Source organism: Equus caballus, chromosome 24 (genome assembly GCF_041296265.1).
Source record: "Equus caballus isolate H_3958 breed thoroughbred chromosome 24, TB-T2T, whole genome shotgun sequence".
Lineage (NCBI taxonomy): Eukaryota > Metazoa > Chordata > Mammalia > Perissodactyla > Equidae > Equus > Equus caballus.
Genome location: NC_091707.1, coordinates 34,003,326 through 34,019,839, shown reverse-complemented (window position 1 = coordinate 34,019,839; position 16,514 = coordinate 34,003,326). Strand labels below are relative to the sequence as shown.

Below are 16,514 nucleotides of genomic sequence, written 5' to 3'. Positions count from 1 at the left end.
ATATCCAAACATTCCATCCTTAGGTTTTGAGCTATCAGTGCCAAAGGAAGAGGAAGAGAAGAGGTACACATTTCTGAGTGCTTATTATAAGGCAGACGCCATGCTGAGGACTTTACACCATCTCATTAACTCTCATAATTCCCCACCATAAGGTTAGGAACGAATATTCCCTATTTTACAGATGAGGAAACTGAGGCACAGTTGGATTAACCTGCCGGCCCAAGGTCATGAGGCATTTATTAAGTACACAGCTAGGATTTGAACTCAAACCTGTCAAATGCCAACTCTGGAACGCTGAGCCACGGTGGCCACCACCTCCCAAAGTGGGAGACCCTCGTCCTTTCAAAAGAGGGCTGGGCCCAGGATTCCTGACTCCAGGACACTCGGAATCCCACTCCCAGTGTCCAGCCCTCACTGATGCTGGAAACATTTAGAAAGAACGATCAGTTGATCAACTAAGAGCTCAAATTAAACCTTGCTAATATTTTATAAATTAAATATTTCATATGATTCTATATGTCTATTTGTTTAGCTCATGTGTCACCAGGCACCATGCTCTGTGCTTTACATATATATAATAGATACGAATACATATATATACACATACATGATGTTATTTACTTTCTAATCCTACAAGTAATCAGGAAGTAATTATACTTCTTTCACAGAAAAGAGAATGAGAGCTCAGAGAGGCTAACTGGCTTGTTACACAGGTTAGTACCACCAAAGCTGGGGTTGAAACCCAGGGCCACCTCCCTCCAAATCATATAAGCATACGCCACCATACCACGCCGCCACAAACTACAGAGAACCAAGAATTAACTGCTGCCCCAGCTCTGGCCAAGACACACTCAGAAGTCTCATAGCCACAGTGCAGCGTGCTTAGGGATCTGCCTTACCGGGTAATGCAAGATCACCATGCGATTCAGCAGAGTGGACAGGGCATAAAAAGCACCAGCATTCAGACCTAAGGAGGGAGGGAGAAACAGAGCATTAGGGTCAGCCTTCCACTGGGGCCGTTGCTAACTTCTCCCCCCAGGAGTCAAGGAAGTCCTCATCTTCTTTGCCACGATGAGTGGTGTCCTCAGAGACGAAAAAGCCAGGGCGTATGAGGCTACCTGCAGTGTTTCTCAAAGAAATATTCCAAAACAACCAAACGTAACCATTTGAACCTTTCCTTGGCCACAACCATTGCCCTTGATCCCTTTAACTCTGCCCTGGAAACACAGGCTCTGGAAACTATGACTTCCAAGTCAGAACCGTCTACATTCCTCTTAAGTGTTGGCTAGGCCTATGGGGTCAGTGCAACTACTGGCACCTTCCACTTCCTCCTGATGACCTTTCCCCTCTCCAGACTGCTCCAGACCTCTGACCCCTGACACCACTCCCTCCACAGGTGGCTTCTCACCTCTTTCTCCATCCGTCTTACAACTTTCTTCTCAGATTCAATGTCACACAAATTCTTATATTTGAAACCAGAAAGGACCCTAAAGAGCATTTAGTGGACTCTCCTAATTCATCGACTCATTCAACAAATGCGTCACCCAGAGAAGTCCCTAAAACATTTTCCACATCTAGTGCTTTGTTTTGAAGTTGTGCTTGCTCACAGGAACCAAGGCAGAACAATGCCAGGGGGCCACACTGCACAACCAGCCCAGACCAGAAAGGTCCAAGATGGCAATGGGGTGCCAGGCGCAAAAGGAAATGTGTGTAAAAGGTGCCGGGTGCAAGAAGGGAAGATCTGTGCATGCCCCAAATGCCCCCGTTCCCCTTCACATCCCATAAGAACCCTGCTCACCCTCCCTTGGAGAGAAGGTGTTTTAGAGCGGGAGCTCTGCCTCCTCATCCATTCATCAACGAAGGACGTTTCTGCTCTGCTCCCCCGAACCTGGGCTCGTTCTATGGGCACGAGTGGCCCCGGGCAAAAGGACCCACTTGTGGGTCACTGGTCCCTTAGGGCTCAGTAACAAATGGAGCACCTAGAATATACTGTAAGAATCCGGGTCCTTAGAGAATGAGGCCATTTGTCCAAAGTCATACAGTGAGTTAGTAACTGGATCAGACGGGAACTGACCCAAAGGAGAAAGGGGCTCCTGCCCTCCCTTCACAATAACGGTGATGGTGATGATGATGATGCTGGCAGCAGCACATACTTATGTACTAGACACTGTTCGAAGCACCTTACATGTTCTAAGCCTCATAACAACCCTAGATGGTAAGTAATATTATCTTCCCCATTTTATAGACAAGAAAGATGCACACAGATTTTAAAAACAAATACAGAGGCCACTCAGTAATGCCCACCAGGGGTCTTTTTAATTTTAACTAATTTTGAGGCTCCCAAGTCTACCACCGGCACACTTGACCTTAGAACCACTTAGACGGGTGGAGGACAGCCCGTGGGCAGGGCAGCCTCAGGAGTTCCTCTTCAAAGGAACCGGTCCATAGAACCCCAGGCCACGGAGCCAGCCAGAAGCTATCCTCTTTGGCCCCCAGGGTGATGGCTCAGGTGCAGGGGAGGGAGATATGGCGTCCCTGGTTCAACACCTCACAGGAGCTACTGTTGCTCGTAATGACTCCATAGGCATAGCTTCCAGGTCCCCATAAAGGGCAGGCCAGTGAAAAGAGTCCCCGTACTCAGAGACGCACAAAGAATGGCTTCCTACCAGATATGAAAAGGTCTCCCAGCCCAGCTGCAGTCATCTTATCCCAAGAGGTCATTTTTAGCATAAGCAACGTTGCCTAAATGCAGATGACTTACGCCCTTAACAGGTTTCCAAAGGAAGGAGACACAAAGTTCAGTGTAGACCAAATTTTCTCATGCAAAATGGGAAAAGAGGTTTTGTTTCCATTCCCATACCACAAAGGTAGTAAGAGGCAGGGCTGGATTTGAATCCAGACTATATGGTGCCAAAGTCCTCAATCTTAATCACTCTACTTTACATCCTCACAAAACTGATTCTCAAAGATTTCCCCAGGGGCCGGCTCCGTGGCCGAGTAGCTAAGTTCGCGCGCTCCGCTGAGCGGTCCAGGGTTCGGATCCTGGGCAGGGGGACATGGCACCGCTTCTCAGGCCACATAGAGGCAGTGTCCCACATCCCACTACTAGAAGGACGTGCAACTAAGACATACAACTGTGTACAGGGTGGGTTTGGGGAGATAAAGAAGAAGAAAAAAAAAGATTGGCAACAGTTGTTAGCCCAGGTGCCAATCTTTGGGGAAAAAAAAAGGAAGATTGGCAACAGTTGTTAGCCCAGGTGCCAATCTTTAAAAAAAAAAAAAAAGATTTCCCCAGCTCAGGCGACTAACAGTTTCGTGTCTCAGTCTATGTAGGCAGGTCTCCTCAGGGAAGTAGCAAGGTTGGGCTCAGTGCTGCCTCCTGAGGGGCACAGGGCCACAGTGGGTTGGCAAACCCAGAAGTATCACCAAATGTTGCTACAACTGCCAAGAGGAGGGTGATGCGGACTTTGAGGCTCTCAGCAACTTCTTACCCAACAAACATACCTAACCTTCATACCACACACCCAGCCACTTGGAAATTCCATTCCTGAGTCAAGAGGTCCCACAAGGAGACACGTTCCTGAAAGGGGGTGGGGTGGAGTGTGGGCAGGGCGAAGGATGAATCAGCCCCTCTTCCTGCTCCTTACTCCTCTCTCAGCCTCTGGTCCTGGCCCAACGCTACAAGGGGCAAGAGGACGCTCAAGTCAAGCTTAGCGTCAGGTGGGATGACTGCCCTCAGCTTGGGGCCCAGCTGGGATGAACAAGGAGGGCAGAATCCACAGGAAGCAGAGGGAGAACTGGCGCAAAGCAACCCCACCTCCAACACCAGCACCTCTGTCACCCTGAAAAACGCGGAGGGAGACAGAAACCCTGAGCAGGCTGACCCACACTACTGAAGCTGAGCAGGGTCATAGAGCTCAAGGAGTTAGGGAAATCAGTCCCACGTCAGCACCACCTGGAAGCTTGTTAGAAATGCAAATATTCTTGACCCACCCCAGACCTACTGCTGGAGAAACTCTGGGGGAGGGGCTGGCAATCTCTGTTGGAATAAACCCTGCAGGTAATTCTGCTAGTGCTCAAATTTGAGACCCACTGTTTCTGCTAGATTCCTGTGATTTAGCAATAGCCATCCCAGCTCCCAGCCAGACAGGGGGCTGAATCAGCACTTAGGCAGGGTTGGGGGAAGGGGAGTGGGGGGGTAGCAGGGGCTCACCCTGGAAGGCTGCCATCCTTTCCAATTGTTTCTAAACTCCAACCCTAGAGGAATTAGGAGCTTCTGTATGCTTTCTGAATCAATCTTTAATCTAGATATCCCTCCCATATTGTCAAAGGTCACCAGACATGGTTAAACAGCACAGATTCACTCCACTGCCCAAATCAGGGGGCTCGGCGTCCACACTGAAGGGCAGGAATGAATGCGTGCTCCGCCCTGTGTGTGAGCCCCTCTCACAGGAAGAGAGGCCACTGTGTTGTATTTGGGTGTGATTGTCCCCAGCAAGGCAAGGCTGCCAGGTCAGGGCTGTACTCCTGGGAGAAAATGTGATCCCCTGAAAGGCCTGGTCATCCTGGTATCTGTCACTGGGAGAAGACTCGGTCACTGAGGAGACGGGCTTTAGGAAGGTAGGAAGGACGTGTCATCACTCTGAGTTTCTCCCCTTTGTCAAGACCAGTTTGTTCAAACTGTGGTCCAGAGAACACTGGCATTAGAAGGATTGAGAGCTTAAAAATGCAGACGCCTGGACTCCACCCTGTACCTACTAAGTCTGATTCTTCTGGAATGGGGCTAGGAACCTGCAGTTTAAAAACAATAACAAGAAAAAACCCTGAGTGTTGTTAAACTCGCTGGAGTTTGGAATAAATGGCCTTGAGAATATGAAACCAGGCCCCCAGGTGCTGGGGTTACCATGGAGGCAGCTGGGATGGAAGGGGCTTCAAGACCGTGAAGATGATCCATAACACACCTGCTTTAGAAGCTCTCAACCCCGCCGCCCACCAGAATCGCCTGGAATGCTTGTTAAAAGCTGATTCCCAGGCCGCAACTCAGACTTTCTGAATTTGAATTTGCAGGAGACACAGGGACATCTATGCACACATTCAACCAAGCACCCCAGGGGGGTTCTGTCATCAGGAAGCTTGGGAAACACTGATCCCAGATCCTATCTCTACTCTGTGAACTACTCGGTGTTCATTTCCCTTCCGTCCTTCCTGAACTTGTAGTGAACTCTTGTTTCAAAGGGCCAGCCAGACCTCAGCAAAGCACCAGGGAATCCAGAGGATTCTATACCCACTCTGAAGCCAGGATCTCAGAAGGGGCCCAAAGCACCCTCCCTAGGCCCATGTGGGTGGGGCAGTGGGAAAGTACCTTGAGAGCCCCAAGGAAAGGTGTCCTCAGGACTCCCGATGACCAACACTGGAAGACAATTCAGAAGCACAGCTGGAGGCAAGGCTGCGGGATGACATGGGAAAGTACTGCCTTTGAGGACATTCTCTAGAGGAGGTGACTTTTCAATGATTCTTTTCAACATGGCAGTTGTTACACCTCTGCTGACAAGACATAACGGAGGCCGTGGGGAAGCAAGACCTAGAGACACAAGGAGAAGGCAGCCAAAGAAAGGCTCTTTTCTTCACGGCACCCCACTGCTCAGACACATCACAGGCCCTGCCCTCCCCCACCCTCTGGTAGACCCGAGGAGAATCTGGCTGCAGCCTACATCTTCCTGCGTCACCAAACTTGGAGGAGGGGAGGTATTTTACTAGAGGAGGAGGCAGGTTCTTGTTCCTGTGATATTGCTGCAACATCCAGCACAAACCCAACCTCTGCACCTCCCCTCCAAGCTGGGCTGCCAGATTTAAGAAAAGACAACAACAAAGGAAACTCTTAACCTCAAGTTCATGTGCCTGATGCGCCAATCACCAAGACATCAGTGCTGGAAGATGGAGAAAGGTTTATTCTAATTGGCCAAGATGAGAAAGCAGAAGGATAGGTTCTCTCAAATCTGCCTTCACAAGAGAAGAAAGCAGGGGGTTGTGTAATGCTAAGGGGTTTGGCAGGAGGAGTTTCAGAGAAACAAAGGGGTAACCCATGTTTCTTTCACTCCAGAAAAGCCCTTGGACATTCTGACTTCTGGGGCCAACAGCAGCTGGGGGCTGGTTATCTGGTGATCGTAACTTCCCTGAAAGCATTCTTTTTCTTTTGTGAAACAAGGTCATAAATCTTTGTGACCCTTGAGTCACCCCTCAGGTTAAACAAGAAAACAGAAAATTGACAAGATTAACTTCTTTTCATAGCAAGATGAAAGGTAATCTTCTGGAATATTTACAGTAACCCTCAGGTACCCAGCTTCACATCCACTTAAATTTGAATTTCAGATAAACAAATAATTTTTTACCCTAAATATGCCCCAAAGTTACATGGGACTAAAATCAGCAAATTTACCAACCAACAGCAAGGTGGATGCCCACAGTGTCTTTATTCACAAGTGCTTTAAAAGCTTTCATTTCCATTCGGAGTACTCCAACGGGAAGCAAATGTTATTACTATTTTTTGAGGGAAGGTAATTAGAGGATAGGCACAGAATGGGTGAAGGTGGTACACTCAGTAGTTGGTAGGGCTGACACTAAACTCAGACCTCCCACTTTGTATGTGCCAACTCTGAACTCACTGGTCCAGCATTCAAGGCTCTTACTCCAAGATGTACATTCACATTGACAAATAAAAATGGCAAGCAATAGGATACATTGGAGTATATGAGGAAGCCATTTGGTATAAACCTAATTCGGCCTGACTTTGTTTTTTCCAAAAGGGCCTGACTGTGGCTATTGTGCACGCATTGTATATCTGCTTAGACATTTCCTATGGCCAGAACAAAGGCCCTTGAGATAAAGGTGCAACTTCCCTCCCCCTCCCACATTGGCATTTCCTTAGGGATAAGCATCTTTCCTTAGGCTAGGAACTGATTGCTGCACTCACCTGTGACCACCCAGCTCACCTGTGACCACCCAGCTGGAGACAATAGACTGCCACCCTGCTGTGTTCACTGAGACAGAAGACCTACCTGCTATTTCCATCAATTGCTGTGCCGACAGAGCAGTCTGACTATTGTAAAAAGGACATTTCAATCCTATGTGAAACATCCTCTCTGGGGGTATATAACCAGTCTGTGCACCCCACTTCTTTGGTGCCCTTTCTTCCTTTGGGAAGAAAGGCCCCAGGCCATGGTCCTCAGATTTCAGCTCAGAATAAACTCACCCAAATTTTCATTTATAGATTGGTTATGGATTATTTTTGTTGACAACGTCCAGCAAATGTGCCTGTAAAACGCTATCATCTGCTTGATTCCAAGCTACGTGCTCTTAAGTGCATATAATTCAGAGGAAAATATGAACAACATATGCATAATATAAAAAGTATGGACCATTTCCCTCTTCACAGCCTAACCGGAAACTACACGGAGGGTGCATATGCTGGGGAATCTCTGGGGGATTTCAAAGTCTCCAGCTGAATTTATAGAGGGATTTTTGTTGTTGTTTTAGTTGGGAGCAAAGACAGTGGGAGAAGAAAGTAGAGATTCTGAGGTGGCCTGCATGCCAGACACTGCCTTTACGTGGCCTGTAAACCATAGAGAGAGACACACTAAGGCTGAGACCCCATCACCCCCAAATCCCAAAGATGGCTGGTCAATGTAGGTGGGTCCTGCTTCCAAAACCCTAGAGCTCTACACCTACACCTTAGAAGAAAGCAACCCCCAGGCAACTGGTCTGGAGGACTGAATCTGAGGAAGGACATACTCCCCTAGGTTGACCCAAAGACCGCTCAGGCAAGCACACTAAGAAAAGAGCCCCAGCTCTGTCTCCAAGAGGCTCCCATCTGCATGAAAAGGCAAAATGGCGCAGTGGTCAGGAAGATGGGCTTTGGCATCAGACAGACAGAAGTTTATATCCAAGCTCTGTTACTCACTAGCTGTCCAAATGTAGGCAAGGAACTAAACCAGAGCCTGCTTCCGCAGGTATAAAATGCAATAGAGTTAAGGACCTAAGTCCTGGGTCTGTTTTGAAGATTAAAAGAGATAACACCTGTAAGCACTAAACATGGTGCCTGATACATAATAATGACTCAAAATATTTTTCAAATCAGCAATTAAGCTTAAGAATCATTTCCCTGTTGGGAAAGAGCCCTGTCACCAAGTCCAATTCTCTACCATGGAAATAAGGCTTGTGGTTTTCTGCAATGTGTCCAAATACCTAGGTTAGCTTAACTCCCTCTCACTGGGGTAATCCTAGGCCTTAGAGAAAAATGTTAATAAATCCTGTCTATACACAATAGAGTCAAATGCTTCCAGAGACTCAGAAGTGAACTGCTTTTTTAGTTTAGCAGTATCTCAACTTAAATGATGATTTACTTCCACCCCTTTGTCTCTCTCCTCTCCTTCTGGGACTCCCATTATGCATACGCTGTATTCTTGATGGTTTCCCACAGGTCTCTGAGGCTCCGCTCATTTTCCTCGTTCTCTTCTTCTTTATATTCCTCACACACAATAATTTCATTCAACTTATCTTCAAGGTCACTGATTCTTTCTTCTGCCAGCTCAAATCTGATGGTGAGCCTTCTAGTGAATTTTTCATTTCAGGTATTGTGTTTTCAACTCCAGAATTTCTATTTGGTTCTTTTTTATTTCCGTCTTTATTGATATTCTCCATTTGGTGTGACATCATTGTCTACTTTTCGTTCATTCTTTAGACATGGTTTCTTTTAGCTCTTTGGCTGTATTTACAGTAGTTGATTTACGATCTTTGTCTATTATGTCCAACGTCTGGGCTTCCTCAGGGACACTTTCTATCACGCATGTATGGGCAATGCTTTCCTGTTTCTTTGCATGTCTCATAATTTTGTGTTGAAAACTGGACATTTTAAATACCATGTCAACTCTGGAAATGAGATTCTCTTCCCTCCCAGGATTTGTTGCTCTTGCTGCTATTTGTTTAGTGACTTTCCTGGACTAACTTTGTAAATTCTGTATTCTTTGTCATGTGCCACTGAAATCTCTGCTCCATTAGCTTTGTGGCAAGCTAATGATTAAACAGAGATTTCCTTAAATACCCTAAACCAATAAGTCTCCCCCCTTTACCAAGGACCTCTGTGTGTGTGTTGGGGCTAACTTTAATGCTCCAGTAGGCAGGTGACAACTCTGCCTTAGTCTTCACTTCCTGCTTGCACAGAGCCTCAAGGGCAGTCAGAGGTGAGAGTTCAGGGCTTTCTCAGATCGTTCCTGGGCATGTATACAGCTCTGCACACGCATGTGGACTTGCAGATTCCTAAGAATATATCAGAGCTTTTCAAAGACCCCATGGATATCTCTTTCTCTAGATTTTCCTTTCAAGATTTTTGGCCAGCCTCTTGCTTACCCCAACTGCTACTGCACCTCAGGCAGCTATGACATTGAACGGTAATTATTTTCAACAAATGCCCAAGAAATTGGGCTCTCCCACTGAGCAAGTTCTGAGTCAGGTCAAATATAAGCAAGTCCTCTGCATAGGGCTTTTCCAGGGACCTTCCAGATAGGTGAAATAGTGACCAAGGGATGGGGCTCTTAGGGGTGACCCAAAACTGTTTTGCCCTCTCCAGTGGCTATGATGCTTCTGGTTTTCACTGCTACCGTGGCTGTGAGGCTGCTGGTTTTCACTGCTACCGTGGCTGCGAGGCTGCTGGTTGTCACTGCTACCGTGGCTGCGAGGCTGCTGGTTGTCACTGCTACCGTGGCTGCGAGGCTGCTGGTTGTCACTGCTACCGTGGCTGCGAGGCTGCTGGTTGTCACTGCTACCGTGGCTGCGAGGCTGCTGGTTGTCACTGCTACCGTGGCTGCGAGGCTGCTGGTTTTCACTGCTACCGTGGCTGCGAGGCTGCTGGTTGTCACTGCTACCGTGGCTGCGAGGCTGCTGGTTTTCACTGCTACCGTGGCTGCGAGGCTGCTGGTTGTCACTGCTACCGTGGCTGCGAGGCTGCTGGTTGTCACTGCTACTGTGGCTGCAAGGCTGCTGGTTTTCACTGCTATCATGGCTGCAAGGCTGCTGGTTGTCAAGGTACTGCAGAGCCTGAGAGAGGGGTCTCAGAATAGGGCAAGTTGAAACACACAGCTCACTGTTCTTACCAGTATTCAGCCATTTTCTTAAATAAATGTCCCTTGGGTTGTTGCAAACCTTTGGTTAACAGTTCTAAAAAAACTGGTTTGACAATGTTTGTCAGTGTGCTTGTTGCTTTATGGAGGAACAGATTACCTAAGGTCCTGACTCCACCATTCCAGAAATGCTTCCCTATTTATTTCCTGTGTTATCATTTAACCAAAGAGATAAGAGTGTCCAGAAGTACAGGACTAAAACCACTCTGCCAGATTAAAGACCATATAAGCAACCAGCCATTCAAGAGGAAAAGAGAAGGTGTTCCCTTACTCCCATAGCATGGCCCAGAGCTGAGCCCCTCAATGACCAGGAGCAATGCTGTTCCTGGTACATTTTGTTCTTGTTTCTTGTTTTCATGGGTCAGTGACCTGAACCTGCCATCAACAGCCTCCAGCACTGAAGACCACAGCTTCTAGAATGGGACCATTGCCCAGTTATCACCATCATCACCCTTCTCATCCATAAAAAATAGTTATTTAAATACTCATTACCCTAGTATCCCAAGGTAGGCCTTGAATACCCTGCTGTCAGATGCAATAAAGTTTATGGTGGTCAAAGGTTAATGCTCTGAAGATGTTTAATTCCAGGGAAAAGTGAAATTTCTTAGAGCCATGGAATCCTGAGTCTAGAAGGGACCCCAAAAGTCATCTGGCTTCACCATTCATCTATAGCCTGGTTTTCCCCACAATATCCCCACGAAGTGGTTGGTCCCATTCACACTTGAATACCTCCCAGTGACAGGCAACTCATAACTTCTTTAGTTGGACATCTTAAGTATTAGAAAATTTGTCTTTATACTGAGGATGAACGCAGAGACATACTCAGAACCGAGAAGCTGGAGACAATGAGGACTAGAGACTGGAGACCTTGAACACTAATCTGGTCATCTAGAGCTATTCCAGGTGAGAGGTCACCTAACTGTTGTGTATGCCTGAAAAACAGGATGTCTCTCTACTGTGGATGATACCACCTTTATTTAGATAAAGGGCATTGATAAGCCGAAAATGAAACCCTGGCACAATTTCAGGAAGTAACATAGGCAATAATGGAACAGGCATAAAGAGTGCAGGCTTTGGAGTTAGACAAACCTGTATTTGAATCCTGGCTCTGCCTCTCAAAAGCTGTGTGTCCTAATCTCTGAGTTTCAGTCTCCTTACCTGTTAAGTGGGGATGATTGCAGTACCTACCTCACATGGATGTGGTGGGAGTTAAATCAAATTGTGTATGAAAAGTCTTGGCACACAGTAAACATTATTGTTCTTTATGTGTTCAATAAAACACATGGTTGGTGGGGCCAGCGCCGTGGCCTAGTGGTTAAGTTTGGCATGCTCTGCTTCGCTGCCGGGGTTCGGTTCCCGGGCGCAGACCTACACCACTCACTGGTGGCCATGCTGTGGTGCAACCCACATACAAAATAGAGGAGGATTGGCACAGATGTTAGCTCAGGGCAAATATTCAGCAAAAAAGAAAAAAAAACACATGGTTTGCCACCCTAAAGAAAATATGAGGTTATAGCGAACTGGGGTTTCACTAGAATAAGTTGTGTCAAACCAATCCCATTTCTTTTTGGATTATGGTTACTGAGCATGTCACCCACTTGTTAACTCTTGATTTTAATCAAACTACTGGTAAATTAAACAGTCAATTGTAGGCTGGACAGTAGTACATTCGGGTGGATTTGTAAAGATGCTCTTTAACAGAATACCATGAGGCTCTGTCCTTGCCCTTGTCTGCTCCAACATTCGTATGAAGCGTTGGGAAGAAGATGCAGAAAACAACACACTGGAAAGGTAAGCCAATATACCTGCATAAATATTCAAATTTATTCAAAAGCCAAGAAAATGAAATGAAAGAAGGACGTGGTTTTGCATTCAGGTAAAAAAGGAGTCAATGTTACAAGCTGAAGGAGGATGTCTGAGGAGTGGTTCCTGTGGCAAGACTCACGTATGCATTCATTCCCTCACTCATTCAATGGCTAGTGGAGTATCCACACCAGGCTGGGCACTGCTGAGGAACTACAACGATGAAAAGATGTAAACCTCTGCTCTCAGGGAGTTCACAGTCTAGATGGAAGACAGAGCTGGAAACACTTTTTAAAAAATGATGAGTGTTAAGATGTGCCAGGAACAGCACAATAAAAGAGGAAAGGTCACCTAATACTGCTTTATAGCAGTGACACTGAGATGAGACTTGACAGATCAGCAGGCATTTGTCAGGCAACCTGACATGGGAAAGAATGGTATTCTAGGTGAACTTTACAGAATATGCAAAGGGCCTGAGGCACAGCTGACTCTTCTGGTTGACCCCAAACAATGACGTTACATACATATTTCAGATTTGGAAAAAGTAAGACGCACAGACACATCAGGCCTCTTGTCCCACATTCCCTGTTCAAGGACACTCCCAGACACCTGCACCTTACCATAGGTGATGACAAGCAGCACAAAGTTGAGGTTTTTGAAGAGCCGGACGATGGAATTTAAGTATGAAGCATCAGGGGACGCCAAGGCATAGCTCAGGGACTGTGCTCTGCTGGGGGGATGTTTAGGCTTCTCCTTGAATACTGAAAGGAAAGAGACAGAGATCACCACAAATCCCTGTGGTCCCATCCCTGCAGAGCTGGCTCCCTCATCTGAGGAGGAGCCCAGACTCCCAGAGGAAACAGTAATTCTTCAACTCCTTTACAGCCCCCTCTCTTGAAGCTGCGTCTCTCTGTCTGTGGCTGAGTGAGCAGATCTTTGATTGCTTTTCCTTAATGGACTCTGAATGGCTGCCATCACTGGGCCTCCCAGGCAATGTTCAAGGATCAAGGAGTCCCATAACAACCAGCAAAGAACACAGCACAGAGCCCTGAGAACATGCGGTCGAAACGTAAGGATGGAAAGGCAGTGAGGGCTGAGCTTTGGGATGAGTGAGCCCAGTTACTGGCTGAGCACCAGAGCTCCTCTCAAGGGGGAGGGATGGTGTTGCTCACGATTAGACAGAGCCTGGCACATGGCAGCCGGTACATATTCCCTGAAGAAATGAAAGGAGCTTCTTCTACTGGAAAAACTCAGGTCCTTTCCTAGTTTCTCAAAGTCTGAGTCAGACACCTGCCTCCCGAAGAGACAAGAGGATTAACACATGCTCCTGCAGGAGTAGCCACTCAGATACGAAGGACTGAGGGGGACATGGAAAACCATTCATTCTGTATCCTATTTTCAGTGCAACTGGGCCAATCCATTTGTCTGCACTGATTGCCATTCAGTTCTCTGGGGGGCAGATCAGTTTAGCCAGTCATTTGGCTAAAATGGTCCCCTAACTGGGTCCGAGCAAACACTGCGTGGCCTCCCCCACACTCCATGAGAACACTCCTCAAAGGTCAATAGGCTGTTTCCAGTAAGAGGAAGCTCTGCTAATGAGGTTTACTCTCTTGAAGATCAAAGGGCTCCCCACCCAGAAAACCCTCCAGCCTCCTGACTTCAGAGCCCAGCTTCTTCCTTCTCCGGAAACAGTCCTGTATGACTTCCCGCCATTGGGAACCCCTCATCCATTGTCTTGCCTGTTCACCTCCCCTTCCATCAGGGGAATCAAAGCAAGGCAAGAGGTTATTTACCTCTGCAACAGCAGGTGTTTGCTCAAGGACTTGGCAACCACAAAACAGAATTCAGATAAGATTTCTCAGTTCTTTACTCAATGAGCTACTATCTGTGCTTGATAATAACATGCCAAAACGTAGCAGTGTCCTATCGCCCAGATTTCAGCTGCAAAGGACCATGCCCTCACCAGCTACAAACATGAGAATTTGCAGGTGGGAACATCACAGTTTGGAACTTAAAGTCTGGCTGAGTGAGGGTCCCTGGCCGGATTCTTCTTTCCTGCTCTCACCCACGGCTCCATGGCTTCTCAGCCTTCCAGGACACCAAGTCCTCTGTCCAAGATATCTGCCAGCCTCTGGGGCCATCAGACAGCCCTTCCTCAGCTTGGACGCTGGGGAAGGAAGGACACAGTGAAAACAGTGGAGTGAGGTACAGATTGTAAAACTGACTCTGGAGGTGAGGCCGGCAGGAAGGACCAACACCTTTAACACGTGAGGTCGAAATTTCAAATGTTAGGAAGAAAGGCGGTTAAGCTTTAAAGACGAGTGAGTAACTGAAAATGAAAACCTCTACTATGCTGTTTCTGAATTTATCAGAGCCCATGTAATACCACTCAGATGGTGAAAGAAGATAAAATTCACCAAGTATCTCAATGATTAAATGTACATGCATATAAAATTAACAGTAGTTATCTGAGGTTCGTGTTTGGGATTAACTGGTACAAGGCTAAATTAATGGGTCTTCTTTTTTGTATTTTCTAGATTTTTCCATAATGAGGATATATTACTCTCATAATTTTTTAAAAATTTATTAAAAAAATGTGTACCAGTTATTCTCAGGTGATTCTATGAGAGAATTAGTGTTGGGGTCAATTCTGTTTTGTTTTGTTTCAGATATTTAGAGTCTGGAGTTTCACAAATTTAGGCTTGAATCCAATCTCCGCCACTTACTAGCTCTCTAACCTTGGATAATGTATTAACTGGCCGTAAGCCTCCCTTTCCTGTTTGTTACATGGGAGTGACAATGGTACTTCACTCACAGGGTGCTGAGGATTGAATGAGATCAGGCATGCTCAGCACGGGGCCTGTGACATCATAAGTGCTCACCGGGGCTTCATCAAGGGGATCAGCAGTCCACACATTAATTCTGGTGAGGTCATATGGGGAACTGGTTAATTACAACTAAACCTTGACTGAGCCACTAACAAAGTACAGGATCAGCTAGCACTGTATCGGTACCACCTGCTCAGGCAAAAACATTCCTCCCGTTTCTATCAATGTCCATGGTATTCCAGGGCCGTGTTCACAAGGTCCCCACCCAAGTCAGCAGAACCTCCTTGCCTCCCAGCCTCCCATCAGTCTACTTAAGGCCTTACCAATGATGACCAGGATGAAAAGCAGAGTGGCTACACCTCCTATTATGTAGAACATGATGCTGATGTGGTAGGCAAGCTTGTCCCGGTCTTGGATGTTGGGTACCAAAATAGGAGGGACCAAGAACCCAATCGCAATTCCAAGCTATAGAAGACAGAGACAATCAATCACAGTTACCAATGGCCAAGAGATGACAGCACAAACTTAAAGAGACTCCTAATAAGAAACATCATCCCTAACTTCCAGTGCTTCTGAAAACCCAAATAGGAACCCCCTTAAAAACCCCTCCCAAGGGCAAAGGGGCACATAAAAATGGTGACCGACAAATAATAACGTACAACTGAAATTTCACAATGTTATAAAGTATTATGACCCCATAAAATAATTTTTAAAAACCCCTCAAGACACCAGACAGATCTCTCTCTCTCTCTCTTTGTTTTGGTGAGGAGGTTAGCCCTGAGGTAACATCTGTTGCCAATCTGCCTCTTTTTTTTTCCCCCTCCCCAAAGCTCCAGTCCACAGCTGTACATCCCAGTTGTAGGTCATTCTAGTTCCTCTATGTGGGATGCCGCCACACCATGGCTTAATGAGGAATGCTAGGTCCACACCCAGGATCTGAACCAGCAAACCCTGGGCCACTGAAGCAGAGCACACGAACTTAACTACTTAGCCACGAAGCCGGCCCCACAAGATCTCTCTTTTGATTGACAACCAAACTCACACACCTCTGACCACCCTCACTTATCAATAGCTATTGAAAACAATTATAGTTGACGTTCTCAATGCAGACTGGCTCTTCAGTAGCTGTAAACTAATGAACAATGGTTCCTATATATTTCCATCTCTATGGTAGAGTAAAACAATCTTGACTTTTTTTTCATACCACTTAAATTCTTTTTTTGGTTTTTTTGAGGCAGATTAGCCCTGAGCTAACTACTGCCAATGCTCCTCTTTTCGCTGAGGAAGACTGACCCTGAGCTAACATCCGTGCCCATCTTCCTCTACTTTATATGTGGGACGCCTACCACAGCATGGCTTGCCAAGCGGTGCTATGTCCACACCCGGCATCCGAACCTGCGAACCTCGGGCCGCCAAGAAGCGGAACGTGCGAACTTAACAGCTGCGCCACCAGGCCAGCCCCCACTTAAATGCTTCATTTCACTGAATCTGTTACCCTGGAGCTGAGAGACCAGCTGAGGGAAAAGTTCTACACCTACAACCACAAGAACTTACATTCAGTAAGAGACGGAAGCCTCAGTTCTTACCACATTTACAAACATGACAGCCTAAGTTCACTGTGTAAAGAACTTAGTGATTTATAAAGCATCTGTAGTGTGAAGTCACACGCAACTGCATACATTTATACACACAGGACATGGACACATGCAAA

The 16,514-nt window shown here is 46.7% G+C and overlaps 1 protein-coding gene across 3 annotated transcripts in view; it reads right to left on the bottom strand.

Moving 5' to 3' along the window:
• FLVCR2 (FLVCR choline and putative heme transporter 2) overlaps nt 1-16,514 on the bottom strand; it is a 55,047-nt gene that overhangs the window by 10,807 nt on the left and 27,726 nt on the right. For 2 of the 3 annotated variants that reach the window (XM_023628144.2, XM_070250221.1), the window contains exons 2-5: nt 15,127-15,268; nt 12,596-12,736; nt 5,363-5,581; nt 900-967 (exon numbers count right to left, since the gene is read on the bottom strand). In XM_023628144.2, the coding sequence (XP_023483912.2) occupies nt 900-967; nt 5,363-5,581; nt 12,596-12,736; nt 15,127-15,268 (570 nt within the window). The remainder of the gene's footprint in view (nt 1-899; nt 968-5,362; nt 5,582-12,595; nt 12,737-15,126; nt 15,269-16,514) is intronic. The other variant, XM_001491139.5, reaches the window with a different exon arrangement.